A 25,103-nucleotide genomic window follows, 5' to 3' on the forward strand; every position below is an offset into this window, starting at 1 on the left:
TGTATATTCTCCAACATGGCTGACATCCAGTTGGCAATTGTTATATAAATCAGCTATGACGTCACGTGAAAACAAAGGACAGTGTAGTGGTTAGCGTGTCTGCGTCACAGCACAAAGGTCCTGTATTTTCTGTGTGCAGTTTGCATGTTCTCCCATTACTTCAGTGGGTTTTCTCTGGCCAGCCATAAAAATATGATTTACTCAGTTCACTGTAGGAGTGAATGGGAATGTGTGAGATAAGTATCAGACGCCACCAGACCTCTGTAACCCTAAACATGAAAAGACTCTTGAAATAATAGTATATACTGTATGTCATTTTTTTCTTTGAATAAAGCCAGGCCGTGTGGAGGGTCCTTGTTTGATCAGAGCCCTAACAGCACCTGCAGCTCAGTAGGTTTCAGCTTCTATTAACCCTAAACAAGATAAGCAGTAGGTATAGCAAAACCTTCTGTAAAGCAGACAAACTGCTGCTGGAGAAAGGCCTTGCATTTCTGAAAGTGTGTGTCTGACATCTGGTGGAAAATGAATGGGGGTACACTCACTTGATGCTTTGGAAAACATTAGTCAAGTTTATTAATTGACAGTAAATTCAAATGCTAAAATATAAGTTTAATGGATGTTTTTGGGTAAATTCTGCCTAATTAATGAGGGAACAAAAAAAAAAACAATAGAAAGTGTTTACGTCATACACACAATGTTTGTTTTTCACCTTTACAGTAGCTGAAAGCAAGGATTTGTGTCTATTATCACTGATCTCACTGTGGTGCTGCGGCCCAGACTGTAACTCGACCTTGGCTCTTAATGGCTGTGTGACAATAGTGCCCCGGCCCACTGGCCTGTGTGCCCTCACCGCTGTGCCTATTTATAATATCCAGACACAGTGCAGGGGTTATTCAGAGGTGCTGGTGTGGATAAAGCAGCTGCGAGCCAAAGGGTGAGGAAATGTGTTCTAAGATCTCCTACTGTAGTTATTAACAAGATTTTATTTTTGGTCTGTCAGTGTTTATATTGTGAGGTATTAATATAATGTGAATTTTACCTTTTGTTAATTAAAACATTTCTCTCTATTTTTATGTTGTCGTTGTTTTTCTAATAGTTTTTCAGACTTGGACACAGACTCTGAAAAATGGTGAGTACCATTATTTTTCTGTATTTCTTAAGTTTATTTGCAGTTTTTTGTCAGTCCTGTAGCTGCAGAAAATAGAATATACATATAAATAATGTATCTACGCAGATATATCATCAACACATGTAAAACTGAAAAGGTCAGGCAAGGCAAGTTCAAGTCTGGTCATCGAGAGTCTATAGCCTATACAACGAGTTGGCCTTTACAAACAACTGTGGAGGACCAGGATAGCATCTACAAACATGCAGGACAGGGGCTCTCCAGGACCAGCTTTGGGCCCCATTGGGCAAAGGCAAAGTGTATAATCTGAAGTCTTTCCCAGATTTGCTTGCTTTTTAGTGCTTGATGTATTTAAAGCTGCTGGAGACAATTTTTTTTTTTTATTAATCAAACAGACATTCTCTACTATAAACATGTCTTCGACAATGACTTTGTCGGAAACGTTTTGTGCATTGCATTGTGGGATATGGAGTTCAGTAAACGAATGCAGAGAAGTTTTTTTCCTTCATTCTAAGTGACTTCCAACCACATTTCTGGTGTTTTCACTGAAATCTGTGGCAAAACAATGACAGATGTTTATTTTCAGGTTTACACAGATAGATCTAAATCTATACGGAATTGAATATTACTTTTAGTGAGGTGGTATCATCATGTGCAATACCGGTATAATCTCGAACAAAAATGGTTCCAAATCAATCACTATCCTTGTCTGGAGAAGAAACACAAGAAATCACACTAAGAACAAAGGAAAAATATTTCTATGCATTCGTCTACGGCACGTGTCAAACTCAAGGTTTTGGGGCCAAATCTGGCCTTTTAGAGCATCCAATTCGGCCCACAGGAGAAAGTACAAAAAGACAGAAAAAGCATGAATTATTGTGAAAATTACCAAATATATATATATATATATATATATATATATATTAAATGACTGCAGTAACTTTAAATCTCAAATTTCCACAAATTAAATAGAAATTGGTCCGAAAAATCAATGAAATTTAAAAGGGAAAATCCTGCAGAGACTGATATCTGTCACTTTTTGCCTGGATGTTGTTGGTGCCTTACATACTTTGCATATAATTTATACGTCAAAGTGCACATTTGGGGACATTAAGGTTGAAACTACACTACATCTCTATCTGATAAAAATTATGGTCTCCAGCAGTTTTAAATACCAGTGCAAAAATATGAAGATGCTAAGCATGTTATCCTGTTTGGTGCATTATTTCTTTCTGAAGGTAAAAACCACAAACATGTCAGAGGACGAACATAAGCACTGTGGAACATGCTACGACATCCACTGCTCAGTTCCGGCCCAGTCCTCTGTATCCTGTCTGATCATCATATGCAGTAACAACTGCGGAGCCGCCTTCCACGCGTGCAAAGAAGAAGAGCACCAGCTCCTCTGTCCCAATGAGTCCGTCCCTTGTCTTAACATTGACAACGGCTGCCCTTTAAGCATGCTTCGTCACATGTTGGCCAAACACTTGAAGGTCTGCCCAGCCAGTGTAGTCTGCTGCTCCCATGAGTGGAACCGCTGGCCCATTACTGAAACTGATCACAGCTTTAATAAGAACATTTCACAAAGCCTTGCTTTAAGCAATGAGCGCGACCTGGATGTTGCTCTGGCTCTCAGGGACCAAGATCTGTTGTTTCATTCCATCAAAATGAAGAATATTTTCCCTGAGCTCATATTAGAGGAATCTCAACCTTTTTCTAGAGTCAGCTCACATGAGGTACTAAATTCCTTAGATTGTGAAAAACAGCAGAGTATTAGCCATCTAGATGTAGACCTACATGAGGAAGTAATGAGTCGAGAGGAAAGAGACAAGACGGTAACAAGTCGGAACATGACAGGTCTTCAGTTTTACAGCACATTCGAGAGAATCTTCAACCAAGAGAAGGATGGATGTGAGCAAACGGTCAAAAACTTGAATAAGAAGGAGAATGGAGAGAAAAGACATGAGCACGACAGTCAGTGCAGAGGAGGAAAGTCTGAGGCTTCCGTTGAAAATGCTGCTGGTTCCTCCTACTTCGACGGTGCTACTGGTTTTGCTCCGTGGCAAGACGGAGTCCTTGAAAGACTCGGCAAAGAAGTCCACATCGCTGAGTACAACATGTACTTGGCTCACAACGGGTTAATGCTGATCAATTTTGGCCAACTCTCCGCCTGCACGCCTCGAGAGAAGGACTTTGTTTATGGGAATCTGGAGCCAATCGAAGTTAAAACCGTCCGTACCTTCCATGTTCCGACCAGTTATCGAGCCAAACGGAGTTTTCTGAAGGACGCAGCTTGTAAGGCCCAGATGTTGAACCAGAGCGTGGACACCACAGATCTGGGCTTGTCGCTTGAAGATCTTCCAAAGAGTGAAGAAATAAGCACAGCTCTCCTGTGTTCTATGGAAAAGGAACTCAAAGGACATTTGATCTCTCAGAGTACATCAGTAGATGGCGTTTATATAGATATCGGAACGCAGACGTACAACTTTACCTCGGCTTCGTTCAAACCAGAAGCAACCCTGAGTGACATCATGGCAGAGAAACCTCCTGGTCTTTATGTGCATGTTGAAGAAGAATCTGTCACCAGGCGACACAACAGGACATGTTCAGCCTTCAGCTACATGTGTGGCCAGCACTTTCGCCGTGACGAGTTCCCGTCTCACTTCAGGAACGTGCACAGTGACATCCAGGCCTCCCTGTGTGGCTGGTTCCAACAGCGCTGCCCTTTGGCATATCTGGGCTGCACCTTCACTCAGGCCAGGTTTCGCCCTGCAGGTCATCTGGCTACCATCAAATTCTGCAAAGATGTCAACACTTTTATCCTCCAACCTCAGGTCATGACTCCACTCCCCTGTGGAGGAGAAAAGCCTGTTGGTTCACAGAGAGAGGGCTTTTATGATCCGGACCCCCTGAGCGAGCTTCCCCTGGAAATCCTTCGTCTGATTATTGATTACCTGGACAGTTTTGCTTTGTCCCAGCTGTCCCAGGTCTCTCATCTGATGAGACAAGTGTGTGCCACATTGTTGCAGCAGAGAGGAATGGTGTCCCTCAAGTGGGAAAAGAAGACGTGCCCCGATGGGAGAATTTCCTGGGAATGTCCACAAAAAGCAAGTACCAAACCAGGATTGGGGCAAATTAAAATTGTAATTGATAATTAATTACAATTATGGCGTAAATATAATTGTAGTTTGAAAAATCGGTTGCTGTTGTTCAGTTTGAATAATAAACTTTGTAATTGGCATGAAAATGCAATAACATCTGCTAATAATCAGATTATAGATGATATTTTTTAGTGTAATTTTAATTTTGATTTAAGACGTGGGTCAAAACTGACCCGTTATCTTAAGAGACGCTAACAGAACGCTAACACAAGAGGAAATTTATGTTTTGTGGGGTAAGTTATTTCAGACTCAGTAATTGTGATAAATTGTAATTGAGAAGATAATTGTAAGTGACTTTAATTGTAATTGGGGAAAAATGCTGGTTACTGTAATTGTAACTGAATTGTAATTGAATATGGGTAATTAAAAACGCAATTGTAACTGAAAAATGTGTAATTGACCACAACCCTGTACCAAACTAAGCTTTGTTTTAAGTTTTAGTTTTGTCTTTCATCAAGGAAGAACATCAAAGCCTTGATTACAAGTGCATTTTAAAATATTTGCATTTTAAATCAAAGGCCATGTTTCTAACGGGGGTCCATTGTCGGTAAAATGCGTAAAAAGTGTTTGAATGTATGCAATGCTGTGATATAGACAAATATAATGGAGACACTTGTAGAGGTGATCTTTTACTTGGAATTCTTTACATTTTTTCTTGGAAGAGATTGCCTGTTTTTTTCAAAATGTGGTTTGTCATCTCTTTTTTTTGCCCATCAACCAAAATAATATAAATTGAAATCAAGAAAGATCAAATAATCCAGCTAAAATCCAAATGTATTCAATATTTGTATCTTAGATACAAGAACTACCACAACGGTCAAGCTGGGTGCAATTAAATTTATGCAAATTTGAACCACCAAACCTGGTTTAATTTTAGAAAAAACAAAAGGTAAATGGGTGTACGACACTAGAGATGACAATAAACCATGATATGTAGCTAGAAATAGTTATTGTTGAGGTTAAAACAAGTGTCAACACTTTTCTTTTTATACTTGACAATCACATTTAATCCAACAATTCCTTGCTCTTCCGTACAAACCATTTTCGGTTTATTGTTCCCTGGAAAATTCACGTAATTCCTGCAGTGCGACAGCTGTGGCATTTTGAATCACTTTCCAGACTCAACACTACAATACAGCTAAACTGAATCACTGCTGTGTTGGCGACGAGTAATGGGTTTCTGTGTCTCTCAATAAAAATAAAGTTGTCTGCCTCCAAGGTCAGACAATGTCAGGGAGAGGAAGCACATGGAGTGTAATGTCTAGGAAATGATCCAAAGGAGAAAATATTGAGATTATTTTTTACTGTGAAAACAGACCAAGCATTGCCACACATAGTAGATCAACTCTATAGGCAACCAATTGAAGGTAATACAATGAGGTGATATTTTACCCATAAGGAAAGGCAACACTGCAAAGCAAAGGACAATTTTTTGAGTAATTATGTTGATCTTCTTAAGAAAGAAGTCTTTTTGAAGTCGGTTAGACCTTTACTATCCTCTCATAATATTTGGGTTATAAGTAAGGCTTTAGCCATAGGCAGAGTTTGAGATTCTTGCCGGGGGGGTGGGGGTGGGGGGTGGGGGGACTGAATATGTAGACCATCTTGAGATTCGCGACAACCACAATGCAGCATATCACAAGTATCAAAAACCGTCTGAAAGCTCAGAATCTTCCGCTTTTAACTATATAAACCATTCTAGGACACAACCATCACAGCAGTCAATTATTTTGTCAAAAAAATGGTGACTTAAACAAGCTAGCTCTCCTCACTTTTAAAGTCTTACTGTCTTACTGACTACTGACATCATATATTCCATCAAAAGTGGTCTCAAAATCTTCCTAAGACATTAAAAAATCCACTGAATCCCAGCATTTAGTCCAAAAATAAAATAAAAAGTCTAAATTACAAGAACAAAGCAGCTCCGCCCTAATTTCTTCTTACAATTTTAACTCTGTGAGGCTGACCGTGTCATTAAAAATCCTTATTTTTTAGATTAATGTTGTAAATTCATGATATAATCAGGCCAGCGGCCGCTTTCTGCTTCATTTTTGCTGTAGTATCATACATGTACAGCGGGGCACAGTGTTGCTTCTCCATTTACATTGTGAGGAAAAATTGCACAACAGAAGAAGAACCAAGTCACATGACCCGAGCGTCCAAACAACTTCTATTTTTAAAACAACAAATTCATACATATTTTCACTGTGTTTTATAGCACTTAAAATATTTGTATATTATCTACATCATTTAAAAAAAGAATTTGAATGAATTTGGGAAAATTGTAATGTACATTTTTGACCACTGAGGGGCAATGATCTCCCTGCCTCCCGCAAACTCCGCATACGACTTTAGGATTATGGGTTTGTTTTTGTCGACTTTCTCTGTCTCTGGTAATCAGTATTCCATGGGGGCGATGCATTTTACCAAAGTTCCAAGATAGCGTAAAACTTGGTTCTACTAAATACAGAAAGCTAAAGTAACAAAAAAGGTGTAACAGGTGGCAAAAAATGGTCCAAAAGTGGCAAAAACATGGAAAGAAAAGAATGAAAAGTGAAAAATCGTTCAAACGCACTAAAAGCAGTCAAGAGTGGCAAAAAAAATTACAACACAGATGAGACAGGTGGCATATAATGGCAAAAAGTAGCTTCAATGAGCAAAATGCGGCAAATAATCATAAAAAAGGGAAAAAATGTGGGAAAAAAAAGGTAAAATGTAGGGAAAAAGGAAACAAGTGTTTATTGGGCAAAAGGTAGCTTATTGGATGAAAAGTGGCAAAAAAGGGATATACTGTATATATATCAGCAAAAAGAAGCTAAAATCTGAAAAACATGGCACCAAGGAAGTTGCAAAATGGTCAAATAAGGTAAAAAGGGGTTAAAGAGTTCCCCCGTTTAAGGTTTTCTAAGGGAAAAAATATTCAAATTAGGATATAAAGAGCCACATGTTGAGTATCACTGACTTAACAGCTTTTTCATGGTTTAAATAAATGACTTTCATAAAATAAATTGAGAGTTGACGGTTGCCCTAATACCCTTAGAAGACCCTCACCCCTGGTTATGGACTCATTATCTATGAATTGATTTTGATTGGTTGCTTTGTTACACCAACAACCTAGCACAGTGAAAATCTCTTGTTGGCTCAGGCTAATGATTGTAAACACAAACACATTGTCTGACTCTATTTATACTTCATCTGAGCTGTAGCGATCACGGGACCAGAATGTGTGCCGATGATATCAGGGATGTGGAATGGCTTTATAGCACGTAAACATATCATGTGGTCACTCATACGGCAAAGGCTGGATGGAAAAATGTGTCTGAATTAGAAACGATGTGGGAATGTGATGGTGTGATTAAAGTATTGCAGTCGTATAGGAATAAACCTATTGACAGCAAACCTCCCACCCTTCCTTTGCTCAGCCACTTTATGTTTTCACAGGTTTGGAAATTCAGCTCCGTCTTTTCCACCGTGGACAGATGGAGCTTCAGCAGTGCTCCTTCCATGTCAGATCACTTGAAAAGCTGCGTGTTCTACCAGAGGAAGGGACGCAGGGATCCCGTGGCCCTGGTGGGCCTGGGAGAGGTCACAGGCGTGCAGGGAAAAGGAAATCTCAAGAGATGTTAGTGTCCTGCAGCACCCATGGGTTCTTTTGTTTGGAGTCACTGAGATGTGACGGGTGAGCAACTACAGAACAGACAAGAATGAAACCCTGCAGCAAAGATACTTACACTGTCTCTGAAGTCACATGTTTGATTTCATGTCCTTGTAGAATAGTTCATGAGAAAAACCTAAAAAAATTTTTTTTTTTTTTTTTTGACTACTCAAGTAGATGTACTGTTACTTAATGGAAATTATACTACAGTACAAGTACAAGTAAATCATACATAAATTACTCAAGTACAAGTACAAAGTAGCTCATTTAAATAGTACTTTAAAGTAAAAGTTACGAGTTACTTTCACCCCCAGGTTTATTTTTGGTAATAAATCTTGCCCTTGCATACAGTAAACATCTCATGTAGAAACTTAACCCCCAATTTCCACTGGATGCGGCTCCGCTACGTTACGTGTCCACCGCGCCACCGGAGCTGATAGGTTTCCACTATGTGTTCATTTCCACAGGGTCCGCTGCGCTGCGTGTCTACTCCTTCCAAGCTGCGGTAGTCCGGTGCCCTCCTCCAGATATACGCAGGACTTCTATTTCTGGCAGACACCAGAACACGACGCATCAATCAGCACAGAGCAAATGAAGCTAAACAGGAAGTTAAGCACGTACTAATAAAATATCCGGTTACTTTTCAAAATAAAACACTTCAGTTTTTATTTCAAGTAATTCACTATATTGTTTCCTCTCACACTGTAACTGCGCTGTAAACTGCACCAACCCTGGTCTAGTTCATGTTTTACTGGTGCAGTTTTATCTCTTCTCTGTTGGCTGTTGATAAAAAATGTGGCAATGACAAATCCAGAGAATCCAACCTTCTTGTTGTCCTTCGTTAGGAACACTGACCTGTTTATCAATTACAGTATATAAATATCGTGAGAACTCCTCTCGTCTTGTGACGTCACAGTCGTCCAACCGGAGTGCAACGTGGCGCACTCAAAACGCAACTGGTGGGGATTACAGGACAGCGAACAGCGGAGCAAAACCAGATCGGTGCCGTGGCGCAGCGGAGACGTATCCAGTGGAGACGCCCAGTAAGAAGGAAGAGACCAAATGTTGCACAATTTGAAACTTCATTTATTTTCTACAAAGGCATCTGTATAAAATAAAAGGTTTGTCATGTCAAATGAACAACTATTTTAAAAATAAAACAACAATTAATTCAATTCAAAACAAAAAAAAAAAAAATGTAAGTTTCAAAGTATAGCTACATTTATCAACTCTAAAACTGAGAAAATAACCAGCATTCATTGCTGATTGAGAGGTAGATTTTTGGTCATGTTGTTGATGATTTTAATTGTCTTTTTTGCCGACTTTAACGTTCTTATAGATTTTTAAGCTGTTAAATGTTTTCTGTTGCACTTTTTGATCATGTAAAGCACATTGACTTGCCTTGTGTATGAAATGCGCTATGCAAATAAATTTGCGTTTAATCTGATTGGTCGGCTATGATGTGATGCATTTGACATTGTCTGTTGATCATTTTAGAACAAAAAAATAATAATTTAGTCAGTAATGGTTGGGTGTGGAAGTGTTATGAATTACTTTACTTTTTTTAAAATGTACTTAAGTACACGTGCAAATACTGATTTAGAAATATACTCAAACAAGTACAAATGCCAATCAAAGTAACTCAATTACTGTAGCATGGGTACGCGTACACTATTATTTTCACCTCTGGTGTTGTATGTGTGCCTTTAGGGCTGCAATAAACAGAAATTATTTACAAAAAAAAATCATAAAATCATCACTTAAAAAAAAGTGTTGCATCAATGTATAGGTAACAACACTAAATTGGTAACTTTTTAAAAGTCAGTTTTTAAGATTTTGGGGTTTAGTACTGGGCCATTCCATGTCATTCCAACAAATAGCCAAAAAATTATGACATTTTTACTAATTGTTTCGTGCCTATTATTCAATTCACTGTACATTTTCAAGAAAGTTGTTCAAAATCAATATGTTTTCAAATATAAATGTTTTTTTCTGATGCAATGTTGTTGCTTTTTTAATGTTACTAGTGAAAAACTAATAAACAACAAATGATTATAAAACACAGAGGCAAGCTACAATGGCCTCATGTAAAGGATTTTCAATATCAAGAAGTGGTGAAATAACCCAAAGTTGGGGTGCAAAATAAAAATTAAGAACTCAAATACAACCATTTTTCTCACATAAAGAAAAATGGATGTACAGTATATCCCAAGATAGAGTAATCTTATTAATATACATTAAAACAGATCAGATTTTTTTCTTACATTACCACATGCAGTTATGGGCCAATGAAAATAGTAAAGAAAACATGTTTTTTCAGATTTCAAGAGTGTGTCACCTAAGAACCAATGCATATATGTGACTAATCATTAGTGATGTGAACAGTCTATAGCTCTAAGTTGATCAAATTACAGGGAGTTGAAGCATATGGAACCAAACATGTTCCAAACCCAAACCCTAACAAACTTTTTTCCAACTTTAAGGGGCTGACATGTCCACCAGATAGGATGTATAACAGATTTTATTGTATATTTTGGGAGAGAAGGTGAAGCTGTATTACTAAACCAAATATCAGTTTCCTATATGATGTAGTTTTTGAGATATTGGAAGCTTAAAATGGAATAAAAATAAAAATGTGCAAAAATCAACACATACCTCCTCAGGAACCCTTTATAGGGCACTCATGGAAATACTTGTAAATCAAATTATTTCCCTTTAGAGTGTTATTGGATGATATAACACGCACTCGCACACTTGCTAAAAACTAAACAAATGCAATAGAACTGTTATTAGGTAATCAATGATCAGAATCACACATATTTACGAATTATAGCTTCAGAATTTCTAAAGAAAATGGTTTAAAATAGTCTGAATCACTGAGAGGCAGGTTTTATAGTGTTATAAAGAACAATTGGCAACATTTAAAAACATAATTTCCTATGTTTTATTGCCTTATTTGCAGAGAAATAGTGTTAAGTACCTGTTGGATGCTTCGTGCATATGTCCAACTAAAATATGGCACCTACATTTCACTCACTTCACTGAAACAAAAAACATCTCCTCACTTAGTACAACTAGTCAACAAAAAAAAAGTGTGAGTTTCATCAACTTACCATGGTTAGTTTGGATGTTTCAATCATAAATGCACAGTAAGTTGAGCCACATGACCACCAGTTTCTGATTGCAGAGAAAACAGGAAGTTGGAGGCCTCCCCAGGACTCTGCTGATTGGTCAAAATGTCACAATCATGTGTTCTGTGGTGTAGAGTAATCTCTGTTGATTGGCTGGGTGAAGACCACATGGTTCTTGATGTCACCAGTAGGGACAGTACTGGTGCCAAATGATGTAATGTGTGCAAAATGGAATGTGTGTGGAAATGACCAAAAACAGTCACTTGCCCAATAAAGGACCATATCTGAAAAAGTATTCGACCAGTCAAACTAAACATTGACACAGTGCCTATTGAATAATCACAGAACAATTGGAAAAAAAGTAAGAATTTTGTAATGTGGAAATGACATGAAATCACCCAAAGGTGTTTAAGTTATTGTTTTCTTTAACCTCATGTTCAAATAAAGTAGTACATTATTGGTGTGTGTGTGTGTGTGTGTGTGTGTGCGCGCGCACTTTTATTTGGGTTTGATTGCAACCAGCGACCCAACTTTATCACATACACCAAAGTGTCTACAGTACTTTAATAGGATTTCTCTGAATTTCTGCTCAACTATCATAAAAGTGTAAAATGTAAGTAACAACATCCACATGGATATTTATGCTGAGTTTTTTTAAGAATCCAGCTAAAAATAAATACATCTTATTTCCATCCACAACCCATATCAAGAGGCGAGAGGTCACCACTTTATCAGGTATGTTCCGTTGTATTCAATCATATTTGATTTTTTGATTTTTTTTCAATGAGGTTTTGAAAGGTGCCTGAGAACTGTGTTATTATTAATAGTAGTATTAATATTTGTCTGTAGTTTAAATATTGATAAACCTTTGGTTGAGTCCATTACTGAGAGTAAGTTTTAAACAGCTATTTGATATTAAAAGTTAAGGAATCATGAAGTAAAGATGGGTAGAATGACCACTGGACTGTTAACCAATCAGGATGAACAATGGATTATGCAATGAATCCGGCGTGTAAACAAGCCACGAGTATTTGTGAGGACTAGCCAACATGTGAAAATATAATATGTGAAATTATTCAGAAAGTGTACACGTGTAAGTCTCTCTGACTTTCTCACTGATCTGGTGCTGAGCACTGATAAAGTTATCATAGTACGTGACTTTAACATTCATGTTGATGATGAAAACAACAGCCTAAATAAATTATTTACCTCACTATTAAATTCAATCGGCTTTACACAAAATGTAAACAAACCAACTTATTAGCTTCATCATGCCCTGAACCTTGCTCTAACATATGGTTTAGATATTGATCACCTGACAATATATCCTCACGATCCTATTCTTTCGGATCACTTCCTGTTATCCTTTGAATTTAGAATATCAGCCTGCTTAAAGCTGATATCCGGAGTTTCTGAGAAACGTCTCGATGTCCCGCCTTAAACAGCCTCACTTCCTCCCACTGCCTCTGCCAATCTACCAGAAGCCACGCCTCTACTTTTCTGCATGTGCACCAAGGAACATAACAAGGTTGCATCGGGTCACATTGATATATGTCTATGGGTCAGGTAAGAGCCAAAATCATATTTACCTGTTTGCTGTTGTGACGCGCGGCCTTGTTTCCGTGAACAGTTCCACATTCACTTTGATTGACAGACTCAAAAACAGGAAGTCCAAGCCTATTGGCTGGGCACACTCGGCAATAGTTTCCATTTGTATAGGGGTCTATAGGATGAAGGAGGGGCTTATATACATTAATGTATATGAATGACCACCGGCAGTAGACCATAGTTAAATATTAGTTAGGTATTTTTTTTGCATTTCAAAAGATTCATACATAAACATAGATTTCTCAGAAACTCCAGATATTAGCTTTAAATTCTGAGAGAAGAGTACACTATAGTAGATCACTGTCTGAAAAAGCTGAAACTAGATTTAAAGATTTAGTTCCATCACTGCTGACCTCTGATCCATGTGATATCTCAACAGAGAGTAGCTATCAATGTCCTACGACAGAGAAAATAGATGATCTTATCAACAGTGTAATGCTGTCACTGCACACAACTCCGGATGCTGTTGCCCCGCTTTAAAAGAGGACGATATTTCATAAAAAGGTCACCCCCTGGTATAAATCTGAATTGCGTCTTCTAAAACAGGCATCGCAAAAATGAGATTTCTTCCTTTAAAAAAGGGAAGTTTTTTTCTTCCCATTGTTGCTGAATGCTTGTTCATGTCGATCTTGTTGGGTTCTTTTTTCTTACTATGAACTCTATATGTTGTTAAGTGCTTTGAGACGACTTTATTGTACTTTGAGCTCTATAAATAAAGTTTAATTGAATTGAATTGAATTGAATTAAGGTTTGCTTTGCTTTTGTTAAAGTAACAGACATGCCCAAAACTGAACAACAGATGGCAGCAAAACACTGTTGATGTGCAGTCTTGAAAAAATAATATACATTTATATAACTTAACCTTCTTCCTTTATAATTCTCACTTTAGTTTGTATGGGGAGTCAGTTGGACAATGTTTCCACCCACATGTAAACATGTTTGTGAATGTAAGTTGATTTAATCATAAAGTCAAATACTACTTGTTTCTGGTTGATCAGTTGAGGCAAAAAGACATGAGGTTTTCCTTAATATCTTACATTGGAGAAATCCAATAAGCAAAGATATTACAGACATAATCTCTCTAATATTTATAATCCCATCATTTCTTCGTTCTCCATCAAGGAACTTTTATATAAAAATGCTGTTTTTTTTGTTTGACATTTTGATCCGCTATAGCACATGTGTCAAACTCAAGGCCCCGGGGCCAAATCCAGCCCTATAGAGCATCCAAATCGGCCTGGAGGAGAAAACAACAATGACAAAAAAAAAAAAAAAACATGAATTATTGTGTAAACTACCAAATAATCCAGATGTAGATATCTCAAATTCACCCACTCCACAATATTTTGAGGGGCTTGCATTTTTTCTTTGTTTATCTCACATGAATGCAGTTATTTTTAATTGCAAATTGTAGAAATAACTCTCAATTTTCTCACAAAAAATTTCACAAACTTCCTCTAAGTCAGCGATTCTCAACTGGTGGGTTGGGACCCAATAGTGGGTCGCGGACCTGTACTAGGTGGGTCAGCTGGTCAAAAATAAATTAATATCCAACTAATGTCTCCAACTCATGTTGGACTTGTCTTTTATTTTTGAAAGAAACTTTCCTTTTGACAGGCATGCTGTGAAACGTATGTTGCACAGGAAAATATATAGATTTATGTTGAGAAAAAAATTCTATATATGTGTGTTTTCAACAGCTATTTTTGAAAAATCAAATTTGGTTGGTTGAATTCTCAAAAAAAAAAAAAAAAAAAAAGTGGGTAGTGATTTAATGACCGTGGCAAAATGTGGGTCCCAGGGTGAGACCAGTTGAAAACCCTTGCTCTAAATTACACAAAAATTGGTTACAAAATCAATATTTTTTTAAGCAAATTGAACTGATATTGAAAACTATAGGGCACACCCACCGAAAATCTACGGCCCACTAAAGATCAAATAAATTGAACAAGTTATATATATATATATATATATATATATATTTTCAAGTCCTTGTCTGAATAAACAAAACCTTAACATATAATTAGACTATAACTATAAAATTACATGTTGACAAAAACTATATCAATATATATACTTATATATACATATAACATTAATGCTATCCAATATCAGGTTTATCACTTAGACTTAAACTTGGACTATAATTGAAATAGCTCTGATGACTACATTTTGACTAAAGCCAAGTTGCATTTTAGTTAAAAGTCTGACTAAAACTAAATCTGACTAAAATTAGCTAACAATGCTAAATGATTTGACATTCCTTTTCTTATTTTTCTTTCTTTTTCCATTTTGAATTAACATTCCAACACTGACACTTAGTGGTGAATGTCAGTAGTACAACAGAATAAAGGTAAAAACACACAAGTGGAAGCTAAACGTCAGATATCACACAATTATGTAGAATTCACAATAGAAATAAACGTTTTAAACCCAACAACAAACACAACAACATTAAAAGGTAAGAACTAAAAAAAGAGAAATGATTTTATTGGGCTCAGAGAACATTGAGCTGAGACACTTGAGGATTGCGTAGTTTGTTCATCACCTCTGACAACATTTTGTTGCACATTGCAGCGTACGGATTCAGGGCCACGACCTGCTGTCGAGCAAATTCACTCCCGAGAGCTGCGGCTTTTTCAAAATCTGCTCTGGCCTCGTCGTCTCTGCTCTGCAGTCGGTGTAAAAGGCCTCTTTGGACCAGAGCCTGGCAGGAGGTTCTACCAGTGCTGCCAGTGAGAGCCAGAGCCTGGTCCAGGTCCAGTAGAGCTCCTGAGGAACAACAGAGAACACAAACACATCTGGTAACCACACTTTACTTTCTTTGTTCTGCAAATTACAGGTGAAACTTCAATTCAACTTCTGTAAGAAGCATTCCATCACAATTATAGAAACCTGTTTCAACCACTAAGAAAATCACCACAAGTCATAATTATGAGTTAGTAAATTAATTACAAGACAGAAAGTCATGATAATTGAATTAAAAAGTCATAATTATGAGAAAAGGTCATAATTACAAGGAAAATATCAGTTTGTAAAGTCATAATTATGAGAAAGAAAGTCATAATTATTCGATAGAAATCCATATTTATAAGTTAGTAAAGTCATAATTATGAGATAGAAAGCCATAAATATGAGTTAGTAAAATTATAAAAATGCAATAGAAAGTCATAATTATGAGAAAGAAAGTCAGAATTACAAGTTACTAAAGTCATAATTATGAGATAGTAAAGTCATGATCATGAGAAAGAACATTATAGTTATGAGAACAAAATGCATACTAATTATGTGATAGAAAGTCATAATCATGAGAAAAAAATCATAACTATGAGACAAAGTCATAACTATGAGAAAAAAAGTCATAATTATGATAAAGTCATAATTATGGGAGATAAAGTCATAATTATTCGATAGGAAGTCATATTTATAAGTTAGTAAAGTCATAATTATGAGATGGTCATAATGGTCATAATTATGAGATAGTAAAGTCATAATCATGAGAAAGAAAGTCATGGTTATGAGAACAAAATTTATAATTATGAGATAGAAAGTCATAATTATGAGAAAGTCATAATTATTAGATAGAAAGTCATAATTATAAGTGAGTAAAGTTATAATTATGAGATGGTCATAATTATGAGATAGTAAAGTCATAATCATGAGTTAGTAAAGTCATAAAATACAATAGAAAAACATAATTATGAGAAAGAAAGTCATAATTATAAGTTAGTAAAGTCATAATTATGAGATATTAAAGTCATGATCATGAGAAAGAAAATTATAGTTATGAGAACAAAATACATACGAGTTATGTGATAGAAAGTCATCATTATCAGAAAAAATCATAACTATGAGACAAAGTCATAACTATGAGAAAAAAAGTCATAATTATGAGATAAAAAGTCATAATTTTGGAATACAATTACGAAAGCCCGTTTCAGCCACTAAAAAATCACCAATGTATCATTATTATGAATTAGTAAAGTCATAAATATGAGATAGAAAGTCATAATTATAAGTTAGTAAAGTAATTATGAGATAAAAACATTTTTATTATTATTTATTTAACACACTTAAATAAACTACAGATGGTAAGCTTATAATACCTTATATATATATATATATATATATATATATATGCATACTGCAGCTGGGAATCTTTGAATTGTTTGTTTTTGTTCATCCTTAGCTACAGTATATACATGTTTAGTTTCATACAGCCCTGGCACAGAGGTCTAATAACACTGAAATAGACGATGGATGGATGGATGGATGGATGGATGGATGGATGGATGGATGGATGGATGGCTCATATTACAAATACAAATAAATGTTTAAAGCTCTGCCCTCGTTGAGACAAACAGCAGGTAAATCAGAAAGTGCCTGTTTATTATTATTATTATTATAAGAAATAATAATCCTGTGTTGTTGTTGTTGTTGTGTACCTGCTGCGTCCCCCTGCAGCCTGAGGGCCTGGGCCCTGTTATTGTAGGCTGATCCTCTCTGAGGCAGGATGTGGATGGCCTGGCTGAACAGTTGAAGAGCAGACGTCAAATCTCCAGACTCTGCAGCACACACTCCCTGCTTCTCCAGCTCCTTCACCTGCTTCAACAGCTCTGGGTCAAAGCAGCTGTCTGACAGCAGCAGGAACACATTGGACAGGACGTGACCTACCACAGCTGGATTCTCATGCTTGTGTTAAGGATGGAAAGAATCAGAAACTCACCATCATCTGGTACTTCCTCCTGGTGGAGTCCAGGGACGTCTCCAAACGGGGTGCTGGGGTTGAATATGGCCTGGAGCACAGCTCTGTCGTTGGCTGAGGCCATTTCTTAAAGATGAAGACTAAGAAAAAGAAAGTTGAAACAGTGATTTTGTGTGTGTGTGTGTGTGTGTGTGTGTCTCTCCTCCAGCCAATCAGAGCAGGGGGCGGCAGCAGAGGAGGACTTTGAGATCTTTCTAGTAACAAGCACATCTGTGTTTGGTTAGTGGGGAAAAGAAGTCCATGGTGTAAGGATATCATTGACAGCTACAAAATCCACAAACATATTAAACTGAAGAACCTGTAAATCCAGCTTCAAGGTGTGATTTTATCAACTTTTCTTTTTACGTGTTAAGTTTTTGCCACTAAGGGCCTTCCTCTGCTCCTAAACTTAACCCTAACCTTTAATCACAACAGGGGCCTCAAAACTGTGATTGTTTAATCTGAGGGCCACAATATCAACATCCAAGTCATGCATTTAGAATAATGAGCGTTCTGAGCATTAACACAGGAAAAAGCAAAAGGTTTGTGTCCTTTTGTTGTGTGTTTTTTTTTTTTTGTTATTTAGTGTATTTTTGGAGTTTTTTTGTGTATTTTTGTCTAGTGTATTTTTGAAGTCTGCATGTTTTTGTTGTTTTGATGCATATTTTTGTGTTTTTCTATATTTTTTGAGTTATTTTGTGTATTTTTGTTGTTATTTTGTATAGTTTTGGAGTCATTTTGTCTGGTTTTTATTGTCATTTTGTATATTTTGGAGTTATTTTGTGTGTTTTTGTTATTTAGAGTATTTTTGAATTCAGTTTGTATGTATTTCTGTAATTATTCTGTGTGTTTTTGTACATTTTTGAGTCAGTGAGTGTGTTTTTGTTGTTAAGTAGTGTATTTTTGGAGTAATTTTTGAGTTTTTTGAGTAATTTTGTTTATTTTCAGGGTCATTATGTGTTTTTGTTGGTATTTTGTACATTTTTGAGTCAGTACGTCCGTTTTTTTAGTCAATTTGTGTGTTTTTGTTGTCATTTTGTGCATTTGGGGTGTTTTTGTTGTTATTTTGTTTAGTTTTGGAGTCATTTTTTGTGTTTTCTTTTGTTATTCAATATATTTTTAAGTCATTTTGTGTTATTCTTGTCGTTTTGTATATTGTCAGAGTCATTTTGTGTGTATTCGTTGTTATTTTATGTTTACTTGACAGTTCAAAGTGGGGAGAGAAGTGATCCGCAAGAACAAAACTCATTTCAGCACCACAGGGTTGCTGCAGAAAGTTAAAGATAACACAATGAGAGATGCTGCCAAATGTGGAAACGGTACACACACACACACACACACACACACACACACACACATAGAGAGAAAGAGCTGATTAACACTATGTGATCAAACACAGAAACGCTCTGCCATGTCACAGCTACTCATTGTTCTGCAAACGAACTGCAAATATCTGCAGCAAATGTGTGTTTGTGAGTGAGTTTGGAAGATGAAAATGGTTCCAGCTCAAATCCCTTTTCACTTGTTTCCAATTACTGGCAGCAGTGATGTGGAACAACAGAGCACTTGCTGAGGTGAAGGGTTTTACAGGTTTTTAAGGGAGGAGACCGAGCGAGTAGATGCACTCTGATAGGTAAGAGATCTCGCTGGGTAACACTCTGAAACGTTGATAACTTTTATAGATCAATATGGTTAATCATCTGCACAATAAGACCATGTAATGGCAAAAAAAAAAAAAAACAATGACAAAGTTTCGCCTTAAAATGGAGTTTGTTGCACTAAAAAAGTCGCCATTTAACCTAAATTCCTTGATTCCAGGATCAAAATGACCTAATCCAGTTACATTGAAAACTTTACTTTCTATTATTCTATTTGTTAAATCCTTAAAAAAATGTTAATTTGGTCTGAATAATAGTTATTGCTATACAGGAAATTATTAAATTGCAATTTATGTAGATTAACTTTTCTTTTCATGTGTGAAATCCTTTGTATGGAAGTAAAACATGTGCCATGTGATTTTAAATCTAAATTTGTATCGCTGAATTAGTTTAGCATTGAATTTCAGTGAAAAAAAAATCAAACTTCAAAAATTAAACCTTAAGTGTTCTACTGTGAAAAAATATTACACAGAAAAAATCACTGCAAAAAAATAAAATAAAATAAAATAAATATACTTAGTAAATATACTAGTTTTACTGCAAAAACAAAACTTCACATTAAAAACGTTACTGCATTAAAAAAAAAAAAAAAAATCATCAAAAAGTATTACTGCAAAAACAAAAAAGAAATATAAAAAAAAATGTTTCATTGCAAAATCTAAAATAAAATCTACATCAAAATCATTTCAATTCAAAAAATAAAAATAATACATTAATTAATTAATGCAAAATATCAACAACAATGACAAAAATTACAGCAAAAAAAAAAAAAAATGAACATTAAAAAAGTTTTACTGCATTAAAGATCAACAGCAAAAATTTGGCCCCAATAAAAAAAAAACCAAAAAAAAAAAAACCTTCCTGTCTCTTATCATCCAACATGCAGTCAATCAGTTTTGCTCTACTGGTCATGTGACTTGTTCGTAGAAAGGCAATTAAAAAGTAAATAAACCCGTCACTGCGTGTGGACATCATGGCTGTGCAGAGGCGAGGGAGATATTATTATTTTTCTTTTTATTCAATTGTTTCAGGTTTAATATCTGCAGTGGATTTTTTTCTACACAGAAATCTAATACTAAGATATGAAAATTCATTATTTACAATACATAGTAAAGAAGGGATTTTTATGCAGACAAAAAATAATAAAGACACTCATAAATAACAATAGCAAGACTCATAATAAATCAGCTTTTTTGAATCTAAGTCCATTATCACACTTTAAGCTACTGACACGCAGCGTGATTTATGACGTCACCATTATGGCCACTGCTATACAACACTGTGACCATAAGAGGGCAGCAACGAGTTTCTAAAATGCCAGAAAGAAACAGTGTGGTTTTGTTTGCTCTGAGGGTTGAAGTGGTGTGAAATAAATGAAAAATATACATTTTAGAAACATGACTGAGGATTTTAAATACACATTTTATCAACACCTTCATCTACATTTTCTCATGGGTGGCATAGAATAGCATAGAACAGGTGTTGTAGGTTGTATCGTAGGGACAGATGTGAATATATCTGCATAGAAATATGCTAATTGGAATTTTGCTTCCCAGAAACTATTTAATGGCACCTGCCTGATGGATGTTTGAGGTTTTGTGAAACTCTAATTTAAATGTGCTAAGCTGTGCAACACAGATGCTCTAATTAAAAAAAAAAAAAAAAAAGAAAGAAAGAAAAGAAAGAAAAGAAAAGAAAATCGAATCACTGCAGATAAGTACAAAGCTTCCAGAACACAATTAAAATCTTCACATTGGTTGTTTTTGCACGTCTACAAATCCAAGTGGTATTAAGGCTCTCTCCATTGTTAAGTGTAGAAGTTTTTTTTTTTTTTTTTTTTAAAAAATATATATTTCTGTGTTTATTTCTTCTGGGCCTCTGCTCCACATCCATCACAGTTATAGAGATAGTTTGTTCTACCAGTCTGTAGTTTTACACACAGCAATGAATGTGCGTTAAAAAGTCAAGCTTTGGCCAGGGTTTGGGTCAATTATAATACTAATCACCTCACTAATAATTAATTACAATTATAGCGTAATTATAATTGTCATTTTAAGAATATGCTGCTGTCAATTGTTATTAACTTGTAATTGAGTTTAGATAATTGTCTTTGTAATTGTAATTGCCATGAAAATTCTCTAGAAATTGTCAGTTATAGTTTAACTCTAAACTGGGTAACCATGTTACATTTCTACACATATGTAGTTAACAATTATCAAAATATGTTTATATCAAGTTTTTCTACATTTTACAATTAAAAAATGATATAGATCTAGGGCTGTACTGACACAAAACAGGCACAGACGCCCACACCAAAATAATAAAACCATTGATTAAGAAGCCTAACACGGTAACCAACAGATAGGAAATAAATCAGATCATAGATATTTGTTTTTAGTGTATTTTACAGCTGATTTAGGATCCACTAGCATAAGAGATGCTAACAGAGAGCTAACACTTTTATTAGATTATTTATGTTAGGCTCAGTAATTGTGACTGATTTGAATTGAACTTCAGTAATTGAAAACATAATTGTAATTGAAAAATGTAATACCAGATACTGTATTTTGATTCTGTCACTCTTCAGTTTTCCACAGAGCAATACAAGTTAAACCTGTTTCCACCTTATTGCTAATGTTTAGCTAATGCTAGGTTTGTGCTAATGCTAGACTAATGCTACTGTTAGAATAATGCTAATGCTAGATTAATGCTAGGTTATGAACTCATGCTATTGTTAGTCTAATGCTAGAGTAATGTCAGTGCTAATGCTAATGCTAGGTTAGTGCTAATGTTGTTGTTAGGCTATTGCTAATGGTAGGCTAGGCTAATGCTATTGCTGGGCTATTGCTAATGCTAGGCTAATGCTAAAGTTAGGCTAATGTTGAGCAAATGCTATTGTTAGGCTAATGTTGAAGCTAGGCTAATGTTGAAGCTAGGCTAATGCTAAACTAATGCTAGGCGAATGCGAGCTAATGCTTAGCTAGTGCAGTGCGACGTGGGCCAGCACCTGCATCCTCATTTGCATTTTCTTCAGGAAATGCAAATACTCTAGTGTAATTGGAAAAAATGCTGTTCATTGTAATTGTATTGAGTTGTAAATGAACATGAGTAATTAAAAACGTAATTGTAACTAAAGAATGTAAATGACCCCAACCCTGGATATTGCAGCTTGATTCTGCCAGTCTCCAGTTTTCCACAGAGCGATACGAGTTAAAGAATGAAGCTTTGGCTGTAACGTTCACAGTCGTCATACAGAATTTGCTCTTCTGCAGAAGCATTCTGTATGTGTGACCCCCCCCCCACCTCTGCTGTTGTGCAAAGTTCTGTGAGGATTATCAGTCGACTATTACTGCAAAATGTCACTGTGTCAGCACCACTCAACCTGATTGTGTCAGTAGGGAAAACACACGCAGTGTTTACTGATGCGAAAACCAAGGAGTGTTAGGATGGAGATGGGTTTTTTTGCTATAAAGGCCAAAAGGGAAATTAGCAGAGAATAGATTTTCTGAGTCACAGCAGCAATGTCGGCGTGACGCCTCTAAAAAGTCAGCAGGTAACGTGAGGGACCTGAAATTCCAGGTCCCTCACGTTACCTGTAGGTGTTACCTGTAGGTGTTACCTGTTAGGTGTTACCTGTTAGGTGTTACCTGTTAGGTGTTACCTGTAGGTGTTACCTGTAGGTGTTACCTGTTAGGTGTTACCTGTAGGTGTTACCTGTAGGTGTTACCTGTTAGGTGTTACCTGTAGGTGTTACCTGTAGGTGTTACCTGTTAGGTGTTGCCTGTAGGTGTTACCTGTTAGGTGTTACCTGTTAGGTGTTACCTGTTAGGTGTTACCTGTAGGTGTTACCTGTTAGGTGTTACCTGTAGGTGTTACCTGTAGGTGTTACCTGTTAGGTGTTACCTGTAGGTGTTACCTGTAGGTGTTACCTGTTAGGTGTTGCCTGTAGGTGTTACCTGTTAGGTGTTACCTGAAGGTGTTACCTGTTAGGTGTTACCTGTTAGGTGTTACCTGTTAGGTGTTACCTGTAGGTGTTACCTGAAGGTGTTACCTGAAGGTGTTACCTGTTAGGTGTTACCTGTAGGTGTTACCTGTTAGGTGTTACCTGTTAGGTGTTACCTGAAGGTGTTACCTGAAGGTGTTACCTGTTAGGTGTTACCTGTAGGTGTTACCTGTTAGGTGTTACCTGTTAGGTGTTACCTGAAGGTGTTACCTGAAGGTGTTACCTGTTAGGTGTTACCTGTAGGTGTTACCTGTGTTACCAGGAGAGGGCGTTACCTTGCCTTCCAGGCTGGAAAACACGAAGCAGAAGCTGAAAATGAAAATGTGCTACTCAAACTCTAGGACTGATTAATTCACTCAAGTTCCCAATACAGTCAATTCCATGCATTGAAGTCTTGGTTTGATTACAAACACATTTTTGTAATACTAAAGATTAGGTGTATATAAGGGTGTATTGTAGGGTGAGCATACATACGTCCTGATTTACCCGAACATGTCCTTTTTTCAAGTTCTGTCCGGACCCTCCGGCCAGATTTTACAAACCAAATGACCGGGTTTCCCAGGGACCCTGAACGCATCTTGGGGAATTTGTTCATTTGTTTTTAGAAAATCGTCACACATGCAACAGAGAGAAGAAAAAGACTAAAGTCCATGATGGATTAAAAGAGACCAAATACTGATGGATTTAATAAAAAAGATATCAGCAGGAAGATCCTCCTGGATGATAAAACCTCCATGGAGGTTCAGAGAGGGTTTGAAAATGAAGGAGACACTGGGAGAAACTTAGAATGAAGGAAGTTAAGGTAAAGTTTCCATCATCTGGTCTAGACCTCATGACCTCGCAGGCAGTCTCCTCACACAACAGACAGAATAAAGCTCAGAGTTAGCATGGACCATGTGATGCAGTTATTGATTGAATTGTATTTTTAATGATTATTATTTCCAGGAGATGTTTTCATTGTTTCAACGATTGAGAGATATAAAGAAGGCTTATATGTGATTTTTCAAGGACAGATTGTTATAAAGCATAATAAAGGGGATTGACTTGAGTCATTGTTATAAAGACAGAGATGCTTTTTTAAACCTTATGGACAATAACAACTTATTAATCTACTATATTGTATTTTGCTGTTACGAGGTCAAAAAAAAAAATAGTCACTAGTCAGACTTTGAGTATGGCGATGTCGGCCCTTCTTCTCTTTTTTGGAAATCAAAATATGGTCACCCTATGTAACGATTCATCCATTAGATCAATGAATGGATTTATATTCCTACATTCCAACTGCATTGATTTGCGCTCGGCAAGCTGACCCTCCGGATGGCATTAATTGATCTTAAATCGTTTTAAACGGTAATCAATCAATTGTATGGATACAAGGAAATAACTCATTGGATTTAAGCACAAATGAACCAATATCATCCTTGAATTGAAATGGCAACAACGAATTGCAGATTCTGAAGAAGACGAAGACAAAGACGAAGACGAAGACGAAGAAGAAGAAGAAGAAGAAGAAGAAGAAGAAGAAGAAGAAGAAGAAGAAGAAGAAGAAGAAGAAGAAGAAGAAGAAGAAGAAGAAGAAGACGAAGCTTGCAGATTTTGCAGAATGTCAACACTACAAAGCTGAATGTTATGCAATGTAGAAAATGTGTTGCATCATAACATTTAAATCTCTGGTGTCAGAGTTTCTCTTGGTTTATGCCCTAAATCACATTTCCGACTCTTTACAGATTCCAATTTGGCCCACAAGAGAAAATGAAACATGACTTTTACAAAGGAATCATGAAGAAACATGAAAAATCAGTGTAAAATGTAAATTATCAACTAATTTGATAGTAGTTATCACAGCACCTCAAAATACACAAATTCAATGAAACTTTAGCAAATTTTTGAAAATTGTCCAAAATCTTCCAATTTTTCTCCAACTCTTTCTTAAAGTTTCCCCAAAATAAATACAAATTAATCACAAAATTAAGTACAGTTAGGTGAGATGTAACTTATTGCTGGGATATTGTCGGTG

General features: G+C 36.3%; 2 protein-coding genes across 7 annotated transcripts; one reads left to right on the forward strand and one right to left on the reverse strand.

Moving 5' to 3' along the window:
- Nucleotides 1-858: 858 nt before the first annotated feature.
- LOC114475038 (F-box only protein 40) lies at nucleotides 859-9,042 on the forward strand. 5 transcript variants are annotated; one of them, XM_028465734.1, is made up of 5 exons: nucleotides 859-934; nucleotides 1,097-1,129; nucleotides 1,235-1,425; nucleotides 2,365-4,233; nucleotides 7,729-9,042. In XM_028465734.1, the coding sequence occupies exons 3-5, from the start codon at nucleotides 1,369-1,371 to the stop codon at nucleotides 7,912-7,914; spliced, it is 2,112 nt and encodes a 703-aa protein (XP_028321535.1). In that variant the 5' UTR covers nucleotides 859-934; nucleotides 1,097-1,129; nucleotides 1,235-1,368; the 3' UTR covers nucleotides 7,915-9,042. The 5 variants fall into 5 exon arrangements, 4 of the variants coding, with proteins under 4 accessions (XP_028321535.1, XP_028321537.1, XP_028321536.1 ...); XM_028465736.1 differs by having other exon boundaries at nucleotides 1,235-1,418; XM_028465735.1 differs by lacking the exon at nucleotides 1,235-1,425 and having other exon boundaries at nucleotides 887-934.
- A 4,637-nt stretch (nucleotides 9,043-13,679) lies between these two features.
- ttc36 (tetratricopeptide repeat domain 36) lies at nucleotides 13,680-17,550 on the reverse strand. Of its 2 annotated transcripts, XM_028465282.1 has the most exons (4): nucleotides 17,408-17,550; nucleotides 17,127-17,315; nucleotides 15,230-15,453; nucleotides 13,680-13,918 (listed from the first exon to the last, which is right to left on the reverse strand). In XM_028465282.1, the coding sequence occupies exons 1-4, from the start codon at nucleotides 17,508-17,510 to the stop codon at nucleotides 13,898-13,900; spliced, it is 537 nt and encodes a 178-aa protein (XP_028321083.1). In that variant the 5' UTR covers nucleotides 17,511-17,550; the 3' UTR covers nucleotides 13,680-13,897. The 2 variants fall into 2 exon arrangements, with proteins under 2 accessions (XP_028321083.1, XP_028321082.1); XM_028465281.1 differs by lacking the exon at nucleotides 13,680-13,918 and having other exon boundaries at nucleotides 15,139-15,453.
- Between the last annotated feature and the right edge of the window lie 7,553 nt (nucleotides 17,551-25,103).

This window comes from Gouania willdenowi, chromosome 13 (assembly GCF_900634775.1).
Source record: "Gouania willdenowi chromosome 13, fGouWil2.1, whole genome shotgun sequence".
Classification (NCBI taxonomy): domain Eukaryota; kingdom Metazoa; phylum Chordata; class Actinopteri; order Blenniiformes; family Gobiesocidae; genus Gouania; species Gouania willdenowi.